The sequence below is a fragment of the Macaca fascicularis genome, chromosome 13, assembly GCF_037993035.2.
Source record: "Macaca fascicularis isolate 582-1 chromosome 13, T2T-MFA8v1.1".
Lineage (NCBI taxonomy): Eukaryota > Metazoa > Chordata > Mammalia > Primates > Cercopithecidae > Macaca > Macaca fascicularis.
The window spans coordinates 94,553,354-94,565,679 of NC_088387.1; the positions used below are offsets into that span (position 1 = coordinate 94,553,354).

The 12,326-nt window shown below is 40.3% G+C and overlaps 1 protein-coding gene across 1 annotated transcript in view; it reads right to left on the reverse strand.

Moving 5' to 3' along the window:
- Positions 1-12,326, reverse strand: part of SLC4A1AP (solute carrier family 4 member 1 adaptor protein) — a 31,310-nt gene that overhangs the window by 13,219 nt on the left and 5,765 nt on the right. The window contains exons 6-8 of the mRNA XM_005576246.4: positions 6,456-6,616; positions 4,783-4,852; positions 4,222-4,408 (exon numbers count right to left, since the gene is read on the reverse strand). Coding sequence (XP_005576303.3) covers positions 4,222-4,408; positions 4,783-4,852; positions 6,456-6,616 — 418 coding nt within the window. The remainder of the gene's footprint in view (positions 1-4,221; positions 4,409-4,782; positions 4,853-6,455; positions 6,617-12,326) is intronic.

Here is a 12,326-nt window from a genome sequence, read left to right on the forward strand (position 1 = left end):
AAAGTGTGCATGGGGATGGGGGTAGAGTATGCAGGATACCCAGTGTAGTAATGACAAAGATTTAGTGACAGACTGCAGCTGTTGAGACTGTCAGCATTCTCAATGGCTGGAGAGAGTTATAAAAGCTAAGCCCACTAGGGCAAAGCTGAGGAAGGACAGTAGAAATTAGAAAAGAAATAAAGAAAAGACAGTAGAAATTAGAAAGGCAGGGGGAGAACAGAGCAAAAACAAAAGGGATGGCAGTTGAGTTGACAAGATACTCAGAGCAGACAGAGGTGACAGTGACAATATGGCATGAGGAGACAGAGGAAACCCCAGAATAACCATACTAGACCGAAAAGAAAGCCCTATGCTTTCTTCACATTGACCATGGGACAGCCCTACAAACTGGAATATAAGGACAGTACTGACATTCGACTCACAGTCACCCATACCAGATGCTGGCTACCTGGCCCTCCCTGAAGCCCTCCTTGCTACTACTGCCTTCTTTTACCTAAGTCTTACCCCCTTAGTAGCACTCTTGGGTCCAGCCTCAACCCCCTTTCTCCCTACCAGAGATAAAACCCATTCCCTTGCTAAGGCCACCAGAAGAATGCTGCCTGCCTGGCCGTGAAGGACATTTTGTCAAATCATTATCCTTCACACCCTTCCCCACAGGCCTCAGGAAGGCTCTGGCATAGAAAGACAGAAGCAACAGCAACAGAGATGTTTTCAGCTACATTAAAAAGCTGCGCTGGCCTAGAGGATAAGCTAAGACTGGCTCAAAGGAGATGAAAAAGCAGAAGATGGAATCACAATCAAGATTGCTTGCAGGGGTTAGGGTAGGAGGCAGAAAGTATGGAAGTTCAACCCTTAAGTGAAAAGAGGAGGAAGAAGATACACATCTAGGCCAGTATCCAAAATAAGAAAGGGAGGAAAAACCAGGCAAGCACACAGACTGATAGTAGGAAAGGAGGCTCTGGAGAAAGCTGAGACGTATTTCGTTTTCATATTATTATTATTATTATTATTATTATTATTGCCCCAAATGATGTTGTTGTTTTCCAAAGCAGAGATTTGCTTTTATTTTTTGTTTTTGTTTGTTTGTTTGAGATAGGGTCTTGAAACCTCACTCTCCCAGGCTCAAGTGATACCTCAGCCTCCCAAGTAGCAGGGATTACAGACGAGCACCACCATACCCAGCTAAGTTTTTATTTTTTTATTTTATTTTATTTTTTATCTTATTATTTTTTTGAGATGGAGTCTCGCTCTGTCACCCTGGCTGGAGTGCAGTGGCGCGATCTCGGCTCACTGCAAGCTCTACCTCCCGGGTTCCCGCCATTCTCCTGCCTTAGCCTCCCGAGTAGCTGGGACTACAGGCGCCCGCCACCACGCCTGGCTAATTTTTTGTATTTTTAGTAGAGACAGGGTGTCACCGTGTTAGCCAGGATGGTCTCGATCTCCTGACCTCGTGATCTGCCCGTCTCAGACTCCCAAAGTGCTGGGATTATAGGCGTGAGCCACTGCGCCCAGCAGTTTTTATTTTTTGTAGAGACAGGGTCTCACTATGTTGCCCAGGCTGGTCTCAAACACCTGGACTCAAGTCATCCTCCCACCTCACTCATTCTCCTAAAGTGCTAGGACTATAGGTGTGAGCCACTGTCCCCAGCCACTTAATTAACAAATAGTTTTACTCTAACAAAATTATTATATGATTCTTACTTTTTCCAGTTATTTGTTATTTAAAACTAGAACTGCAACTATATTACAGTAAATTTAGACCTAAGGTGGTATGGCTATTTGGTATAGGATTTTCTTTTCAAAATTCAGTATATCTGAATAGAATAGAAAGTATATTCACATGTTTGAAACTCAAGTATAAAGCACATATACTCTGAAAAGTCTCCCTCCCATTGCTGTCCCCCAGCCACCCAGTTGCCTTCCCCATTGGCAATCAGTATTACTAGTTTTTAACTAATCTTTCCGGAGATACAGTAGCAGGTGCTATCCCTCCCAGATTCCCTTTATCAGGCCAAACAGCTACAGCAGACATCGGCTGCTAAAGGTTTACATCTGCACCCTTCCCAGAATTACTGAGTTCCTCCCACCCCCAAGTCATGGGCAGCCTATGACCAATGAAGGGTTGGGAGGACGGGGTATGAAAACCCAAGCCCCTTGCCTTCATGGCATCTGTGGTGCCATTCAGGCTCTCCTGAAACCATATCTTAGTCCAGCTTCTTCTCCTGCCCTCTCCTACTTCCCTCACTCCCATATAGATTTCTCCAGAGAGCACTCTCTTAATAAATCACTTGCAGATGAATCTCCGATTCAGTCTGTTTTTAGGGAACCTGACCTAAACAGATATTATGAACATAAGCAATGGCCTACTTACCTATGTATTCTTCCCCCGCCATCATTTTTACAGACAGTGCCTGTTATACACACCATTCTGCACCTTGCTTTTGTTACTCATCTTGATAGTGTTTCATATCTTACATATAGTTGCCTCTTTTTTTAACAGCTATATGGTGTTCTATTGTATATCTATATTATAAATAATTTAATCCATCCCCTTTGATAAACATTTAGGGGATTTCTAATCTTTTACTATTATTAATACAAACAATGCTGTACATCATTTCCTAAGTATGTGAGGGACAAATTCCTAGAAATGAAATAGATCAAAGGGCATGTGCATTTGTAATCAGGATAGAGAATGTACTAATTTGTACTTCAATGAGCAATACAAGAAAGTGCCTTTTTGTCAGCCTCATCAGCACAGTATAAAATCATAATTAATCTTAATCAAATTCATATATAAAAATGGTATTAAGGCCAGGTGTAGTGGCTCACACCTGCAATCCCAGCACTTTGGGAGGCTGAAGTTGGCAGATCACTTGAGGCCAGAAGTTCAAGACCAGCTTGGGCAACATGGCAAGACCCCATCTCTACAAAAAATTAAAAATCAGCCAGGTATGGTGGGGCATGCCTGTGGTCCCAGCTACTTGGGAGGCTGAGGCAGAAGGATCACTTGGTCCCAGGAGGTCAAGGCTGCAGTGAGCTGTCACTGTGCCACTGCACTCCAGTCTGGGTGACAGAGTGAGACCCTATCTCAAAAAAAAAAAGAAAAAAAGGTATTAGGTTGTAGTATTGTATTTCGCTCATGATCATGAAGTTGAGCGTCTTTGTATAAAAGATGCTGTTTGTATTTCTTTTTCTGTGGTCTGTGAGTATACATCCTTTACCGATTTTTCTCCTGGGTGGTTGGCTGTCTACTTATCATTCAGAGGTCTTTTTATTAATAATTTAATATTTTTTGAGATAGGAACTTCCTCTGTCACCCATGCTGGAGTACAATGGCACGATCACAGCTCACTGTAGCCTCGAACTCCTGGGCTCAAGCAATCCTCCTACCTCGGCTTTCCCAAGTAGGTGGGACCACAGGTATGCTCCAACATGGCTGGCTAATGTTTTTATTTTTTGTAGAGATAGGGTTGGGCCGTATCACCCAGGCTGGTCTTGAAAGTGATCTGCCTGCTTCAACCTCCCAAACTGCTAGGATTACAGGCGTGAGCCACTACACTCAGCCTCAGGGGTCTTTTCATATTAGATAAATTAGCTTTTTGTGCATGATGCTTTTTAAAGGAGTTTATTCTACACTAAAAGATTAAGTAAAAAAAACTTCAGAACCTTCCAATGTATCAGAAATCAACATAGTTTTCTCAGAAAATCCTCTATCAGACTGTATTTCACAAATATGAAACAGGTTTTCAGTTATTCTATGAAACCACTGCCTTCTGTGCTTTAAAGGGTTTCTTTTTTTTTTTTTTTTTGAGACGGAGTCTAGCTCTGTTGCCCAGGCTGGAGTGCAGTGGCCGGATCTCAGCTCACTGCAAGCCCCGCCTCCCGGGTTCACGCCATTCTCCTGCCTCAGCCTCCCGAGTAGCTGGGAGTACAGGCGCCCACCACCTCGCCCGGCTAATTTTTTTTTGTATTTTAGTAGAGACGGGGTTTCACCGTGTTAGCCAGGATGGTCTCGATCTCCTGAACTCGTGATCCGCCCGTCTCGGCCTCCCAAAGTGCTGGGATTACAGGCTTGAGCCACCGTGCCCGGCCACTTTAAAGGGTTTCTTGTATTACATTTGTATTATATAATGATTATTTAAGAAGATAAAGCGATAATTGAAAATGTTATCTATGTTACCATACTTATTTAGAATTCCAAATATAACTAAGACTTACTTTTTTAGTTCTGGAATCTCTGCTGGCTTTACAATTTTTATTAACCCTTTAAGTCTCTGTTGTTCTTTTCTCAGTTCAAAAGTTCTCAGGTGAAGTTTCTTCCGGGACACACCATCTAATGTACTGCCTGATTTCATTTCTGACATGAACGCATCTAAAGAATCCTGAGATGGAGACTCTGATAGAACTGTCCAAGAAAAAAAATAACACATGTTTAGAAAGATGATCCCAAATATTTTAAAATTCAGCCAAAGTTTCCATAAAAAAGTCACTAACATAAAACTGGAAAGAGGACATCACTAGTAATAGGAATAAGGAACAGGTTATAGCCATGAGACTTGGGGAAGTCATTTTGTCTCAATGGGTTTCATTCCCCTCAACTATTAAATAAAGAAGTTAAACCAAATTATTTACAATGTTCTTTCTAGTTCTAAAACGGTATGTTGCTCCTTTGAAAGGCTCCATATTCTGTATGGTATTTCTTATTAACTAATGTAGCCCCACTGCCTAGCACAGAGCACTATATATAGTATAATAATAAATATTTGATGAAAAACTTACCTTGGCTTGAGGCTTTCAATCTCTCAGAAATTTCAGAAAGCTCCCTTTCAGCATCATTTAATTTTGCAACCTGTAACACCCAAATCAACAGGGTTAAAAAGTTTTTCTTCTTTCAAACTGTTTCCTTATCATCCTCCTGTTTTCATTATTGTTACTAGAAGTTTTAAGAAGAATAACTCAAAAGTCCAGTTAAACTGCTACTTATGGAGTTAATGCTTTATTTTTTTTTTTCAGATGGAATCTCGCTCTGTCGCCACACTAGAGTGCAGTGGTGCAATCTCGGCTCACTGCCACCTCTGCCTCCCGGGTTCAAGTGATTCTCCTGCCTCAGCCTCCTGAGTAGCTGGGACTACAGGTGCGTGCCACCACACTCAAATAATTTTCGTATTTTTAGTAGAGACAGGGTTTCACCATGTTGGCCAGGATGGTCTCAATCTCTTGACCTCGTGATCAGCCTGCCTCAGCCTCTCAAAGTGCTGGGATTACAGGTGTGAGCCACTACACCTGGCCCGAGTTAATGCTTTTTTTTTTTTTTTTGGAGATGGAGTCTCGCACTGTCACTCAGGCTGGAGTGCAATGGCATGATCTCAACTCACTGCAACCTCCGCCTCCCATGTTCAAGCAAGTCTCCTGTCTCGGCCTCCAGAGTAGCTGGGACTACAGGCGCACGCCACCACACCTGTCTAATTTTTGTATTTTTTTTTAGTAGAGACGGGGTTTCACCATATTGGTCAGGCTGGTCTTGAACTCCTGACCTCAGGTGATCCACCTGTCTCGGCCTCCCAAAGTGCTGGGATTACGCATGAGCCACCACGCCTGGCCTGGAGTTAACACTTTTTATGTGTTAAATCCAAATTTAATTTATTTCTGAATTTAAAAACACAGAATTAAACAGAATGAATAACTCAGACTTTCTTTTACTCAGAAGAAAGAGCTCAAGGTATTGGTTTTCACATAAATCGAAAGGATAGATGTTGGGTAATGTTTTAAGTTCTGAATCCTACTATAAATTAATACCTGTAAGAAATTCCTTGAAGTGCAATTGCTGAATCAATACATTTCTAATGTTGACAGATGTCATAGGACTGATCACTTAAAAGGCTGTATTGTACATTCCCACCAATTGAGAGTCCACTTCCCCATATTCTGGTCAAGCTCTGCATTATTAATCTTATGTTTTTTTCTAGTCAAATAGGAAGCCTATTACCTACCTATTATTGTTTGTTACCTACCCATTAACACATGTCACCTTGTGATAATTTCCTGATAATATACTGTTTCAGACTACATATTACCATACTACATTCTTCAAAATTCCTTTGACTTCTCTTGACTGCCAGGAGGCTAAAGTCAATTTCACCTCAGAATGCCCTACCTTGGAACTTTTTCCTTTCTCTTTGAGAGAGGTACTATCATATCCAAAGAATGTTAATTAATGGATCAATATCCTGGAGGAAAGTATCTAGCAGCAAGCCAAATTTTTTTCAAACAACTTGGATAAGACTAGTTGTTTGTTACCATTAAATTAACAGACCACAAAAGTTATACTTCAGTATCAGATTTCAATGCTACTACTTTAAAAATTATAATTATAAAACATATTTAAATAATGCATTATTTTATTAAAAATTAAACTATTAAATACCACAGCTACTTCCATAAATAAAACTTGCCAATGATTCAAAGGTCTCTGGCTTCTCATCAATCTTGCCAGCCTTCTTCATTCTGTTCAGACGCTTCTTCTCAACCAGGCCAGTCCGATCAAGAAATGTGTCATCATCACTGTCATAAAAGTCTTCATCTTCCCAGTTCTTGGCTTTCCTTTTCCGAGATACTAGAGGTAGATAAAATGATGAATAAATAAGTTTTTAAAAAAGAAAATAAAAAGAAAGAAGGCAAGTAGGCAAGGAGCTTAAAATGTCACCAACAACTACTGAAAGAGAGGTTCTACAAGCTGCCAAACTACATATAAAAACAAAGGGCTAAACCTTGAAGACATTATACTAACTGAAATAAGCCAGACATCAAAGGACACTTACTGCATTATATGAGGTACCTAAAGTAGTCAAATTCATAGAGACAGAAAAGTAGAATGGTGGTTGCCAGAAGCTGGGAAGGAGGGAGAATGAAGTTAGTGTTTAACAGGTACAGAATTTCAGTATGGAATGATAAAAAAAGTTCCGAAATGAACAGTGTTGATGGTTCCATAACATTGTGAATGTACTTAATGCCACTGAGCGGTACTCTTAAAAAGGTTAAAATGGTACACTTTTCTATTATGTTTATTTTTCCACAATTTCTTATTAAATAATTTTTCATTAAAGCAAACAGTTAATTTATTTAATGAGCAAACAGCTTTTAAAAATCAATGAGGATGGCCAGGCGTGGTAATCCCAGCACTTTGGGAGGCCAAAGAGGGGTGAATCGCCTGAGGTCAAGACCAGCCTGACCAACATGGTGAAACCCCATCTCTACTAAAAATACAAAAATTAGATGGGCATGGTGGCAGGCACCTATAATCCCAGCTACTTAGGAGGCTGAGGCAGGAGAATTGCTTGAACCTGGGAGGTAGAGGTTGCAGTGAGCCAAGAAAGCGCCATTGTACTGCAGCCTGGGCAACAAGAGAGAAACTCTATCTCAAAAAAAAAAAAAAAAAATCAATGAGGAAAAAGGAAAACAAATTAGAAAAAGGCCAATAACCCAAAAGAAAATTTGAAAAAGAATAATGAAAGCAGTTCACAGAAAAATACAATAAATATTTTAAAAGATGTTACCTTAAAAAAAAGTACAAATTTAAAAATTAGATACTTCTCATCTATTAAACTAGAAAAACATAAAAAGATTAATAATTGGTGGGAATGTACATTGATACAACCTTTTTGATGGTCAAGCCTACAATATCTGCCATTAAAAATGCACTGATCCAGCAATTTCACTTCTAGAAATTTATTCTATAAATATCAATGCAATAGTATTTACAACAGTGAATATATAGAGAGTCCATCAATAAGAGACTATGACAGCTATTACTTGTTTGTCCACCCTACAACATTCTACTCCCTCTGTTCTGATAGAAGTACCTCTTTCCCTAGAAAATTCCTCCCCCATTTTATCTGGTTTAGGGATAGTTACAGGACCAAAGCCAAATCAGTAAGACTCTTTCCCTCATATTTATATTTAGAGATGGGGTAAAGAGGTTCTCTTTACAATGAGGTTATTAAAGTGACAGACTGTAAGTTCAGAGCTGTAAGCAATCAGCTTTTCAGCACAGGGTAAGAATTTGTCTGCAAAGTTTAAAAATGTACTCATGAGACAGACTCACTCACAGAGACACACACACATACAGCTTGTATATGTCCTGGTGATGTGAGTCCAGTTTGGTAGTACCAAATTATGGTTTCAGAACTTGAGGTTCTGGTTCATGTAGTTGGTCCTTCATTCCTGTTCCTTCATCCTGAGCTATTCTTCCCAGCTTCTGCAGCCAATAACCTTTCCCCTAAGCTAGTTTGAATTGGACTTCTCTTATTTGCAAGCAAAATAGTCCTTATTAACATAAGCCTAATTTCCAGGTTAAGATGGTACATTAAACACACATATCTAATTTCCCTCTTTTCCTAAACCCCACTAAACCATAGTCAAGAGATGTTTTTTAAATATAGTTACCCAAGCCTGGGCAACACAGCAAGACCTTGTCTTTATTAAAAATATATAATCCCAGCACTTTGGGAGGCCGAGGTGGGCGGATCACGAGGTGAGGAGATCGAGACCATCCTGGTTAACACGTGAAACCCCATCTCTACTAAAAATGCAAAAAATTAGCCGGGTGTGGCGGCGGGAGCTTGTAGTCCCAGCTACTTGGGAGGCTGAGGCAGGAGAATGGCGTGAACCCAGTAGGCAGAGCTTGTAGTGAGCTGAGATGGCGCCACTGCACTCCAGCCTGGGCGACTGAGCAAGACTCCATCTCAAAAAAAAGAAAGAAAGAAAGAAAGAAATCCACAAAGATCCAAATTTTAGAAAACTAGAAAGTAGACCTATGAGTAGAAACTAACTTAGCAGAACTTAAAAAGATAAATCCTAAACAGTGGGGAAAGCTGAGAGCCAAAGTGATTATACTGCAGAATTCTCAAATGGATCTGTAACTGGGGATGGATAGTACAGTCATGGAGGACTAAGTAAAAACTGATTGAGAAATAGATCTTCCTCCCTGCCTACTCATCTCCTTTCCATCTGCAGTAGAAATCCAGAGGTTAATCTCTGGAAAGGGTAAAACAGAAAGCCTTCAGATTATGAGTTGACTAGTAAAGTTGAAGGCATGGGCACTATAATCTAAAAATAGTACTGTCCTGAAAACTGCTAAATGAGAAGCTACTCAGCCACCTTCTACCACGTAGCTCTAGGAATGCTGGCAGCCAGTCTTTTCCTTTCAGGCAGGAGATTGGAAGAGCACTTTCTGGGGGAATCTTGCTCACAGAGGAGGAAAACTAAAAGGATACTTACATCAAGGTTTCCCCAACAAAAGGCTGACCCACATCATTCAACAGTACTGCTCAAAGTCAACAAACCCCACTTATATATTCCAAACTGTCAATCACCTTTTACAATACCCAAATAAAAAAACTACAATGAAGAATTACATGACACCTAAGAAAAGTCTTTAACATGCAAAACAGAGACCACATAAAAAGAAAAATAACATGGAGAAAACAGAAAGGAGATATTTACAACCCATGAAACAACAGGATATTATGTTTTAAAAAGGACAATTCAAAAACCAAAAATGAACTTTTAGAAATTAAAACCTTGGAGTCTTTGAGCCTTCTCTGGCATGAAAGACTGCCTGATTTTAAAACCTTAAAAAAAAGAGAAAGAAATTAAAACTTTGATGGCAAAATAGAGAAGGCAGAAAGATAAAGGTGCAGAATCTCTCAGAAAGAATGAAAAGACATACAAATGAAAAAAAGAAGAAAAAAAACTTAAATGGTCTGTCCAAGAGGTCCAAAGTCTGAATAATAAAATTCCATAGAAAACAGACGGGTGAAACAATTAATGGCATAATTGCAGAAAACTTCCTGAACGGCCAACATTTCCAGATCAAAAGGATCCCACAAGAAAAATGAATAAAAATAGACCCACAGAAAAGTACTTCATAGTTAAGTTTTAGAACCTTTAGAACAAAGGGAAACTCTTACAAACTCTGGCAAGGGGAAAAGAAGATGACATACAACGGGATCAAAATCTGAACAGTTTAGGATTTCTCAAAAGCAACATTGAATGTAAAATAAGGAAAACTTTTTCCAACTTAGAATTGTATTCCCAGCCAAACTATTAATCAGGAGTGAAGCTACAATAATTGTATTTTCAGAAGAGAAGGGTTAATAAAGTATATTTCCTATACATGCTTTCTCTGAAATCTACTAGAGGATGTCTACCAAAACAAGAGAGTAGACCAAGAAAAGGAAAGATGTGAAATTCATTGAAGACTATCATCACCCATGCCCTCTAGTGTTGTACCAGCTTTTTATCTGCTAAAAGTACAGAAGGATGTACTACTGTGCAAGGAAATAAACCAAGAAATATGAGAATATGAGAATCAAGAAACAGAAAAGTCAACCCTGGAGAAAAGACAAGGGAATCTCAAGGATAATAGGAAAGTTAAGTCCCAGGTGACAGTTCTATAGCAGATCTGCAGAGCAATAAGCCCTGAAAGAAAAATAGTGCTCTTCAGAAAAAGTGTCTCCAAAAAAAAAAAATCAGAACTGATAAATTACTTAATCATTAAGTTGTTTGATATGGTGAGGCTCCCGAAAGGTGTGGGAGGAATGAGCAAGAAATACAAAAAAGCCCCAAACACATGAAAAGTAAACACAATTATTACCCTTAGGAAAAACAAAAAGAAATAAAACTGCTCAGTTATGACTAATATTGGCATAAGCATAATCATGTAAATACTAAATACTAATTTAGCAGAGTCGACATATAATGTCTAAAATAAATGACTCAAATTGTAACAGCATACTCTTGTTCTTAGAAATACAGGTGTTTTTAGGCCGGGTGCGGTGGCTCACACCTGTAATCCCAGCACTTTGGGAGGCCGAGGCAGGCGGATCACGAGGTCAGGAGTTTGAGACCAGCCTGGCCAATGTGGTGAAACCCTGTCTCTACTAAAAATACAAAAATTAGCTGGGTGTGGTGGCACGTGCCTATAGTCCCAGCTACTCGGGAGGCTGAAGCAGAAGAATCGCTTGAACCCGGGAAGCAGAGGTTGCAGTGAGTCGAGATCATGCCACTTGCACTCTAGTCTGGGCGACAGAGCGAGACTCCACCTCAAAAAAGAAAAGACAGTTGTTTTTATTTTTTTTAATTTTATTTATTTATTTAGAGATGGAGTCTTGCTCTGTCGCCCAGGCTGGAGTGCAGTGCTGTGATCTTGGCTCACTGCAACCTCCATTTCCTGGGTTCACACCATTCTCCTGCCTCAGCCTCCCGAGTAGATGGGACTACAGGCACCTGCCACCACACCTGGCTAATTTTTTTTTTTCTCTATTTTTAGTAGAGACGGGGTTTCACCATGTTAGCCAGGATGGTCTCAATCTCCTGACCTCGTGATCTGCCTGCCTTGGCCTCCCAAAGTCCTGGGATTACAGGCGTGAGCCACTGCGCCGACCAAGAAATACAGGTGTTTTTAAATGCCAGAATAAATAACTGAAAGAACTGAAAGCCTTTAGGGAAGAAGGCTGAGGAGGGGTAGGGCAAGGAACAAGTATATTTTATTATAAGCTTTTTGGTAGTTTTGAACCAGACAAGTTACTTTGCAATAATAAAAATATAATATAAGCCTTACTAATAAATGATGCTCTACTCAGACTTTAAAAAAAAAAAAAAAAAGCAAAATACATAATTAACGTATTGATACATGCTAATGTATTGATGTAATATTCGTGATATGGCCAGGCACAGTGGCTCCTGCCTGTAATCCCAGCACTTTGGGAGGCCAAGGCGGGCAGATCACCTGAGGTCAGGAGTTCGAGACCAGCCTGGCCAACATGGTGAAACTTCATCTCTATTAAAAATACAAAAATTGGCCAGGTGCGGTGGTTCATGCCTATAATCCCAGCACTTTGGGAGGCTGAGGCAGGTGGATCACCTGAGGTTGGGAGCTCGAGACCAGCCTGACCAACATGGAGAAACCCAGTTTCTACTAAAAATACAAAATTAGCCAGGCATGGTGGTGCATGCCTGTAATTCCAGCTACTCGGGAGGATGAGGCAGGAGAATTGCTTGAACCCAGGAGGCAGAGGTTGCAGTGAGGCAAGATCACGCCATTGCACTCCAGCCTGGGCAACAAGAGCAAAGCTCCGTCTCAAAATAAATAAATAAATAAATACAAAAATTAGTTGTGCATGGTGGTGTGTGCCTATAGTCCCAGCTACTAGTGAGGCTGAGGTGGGAGGATGGCTTGAACCTGGGAGGTGGAGCATGAGCTGAGATCATGCCACTGCACTCCAGCCTGGGTGACAGAGTGAGACTCCATCTCAAAAATAAAA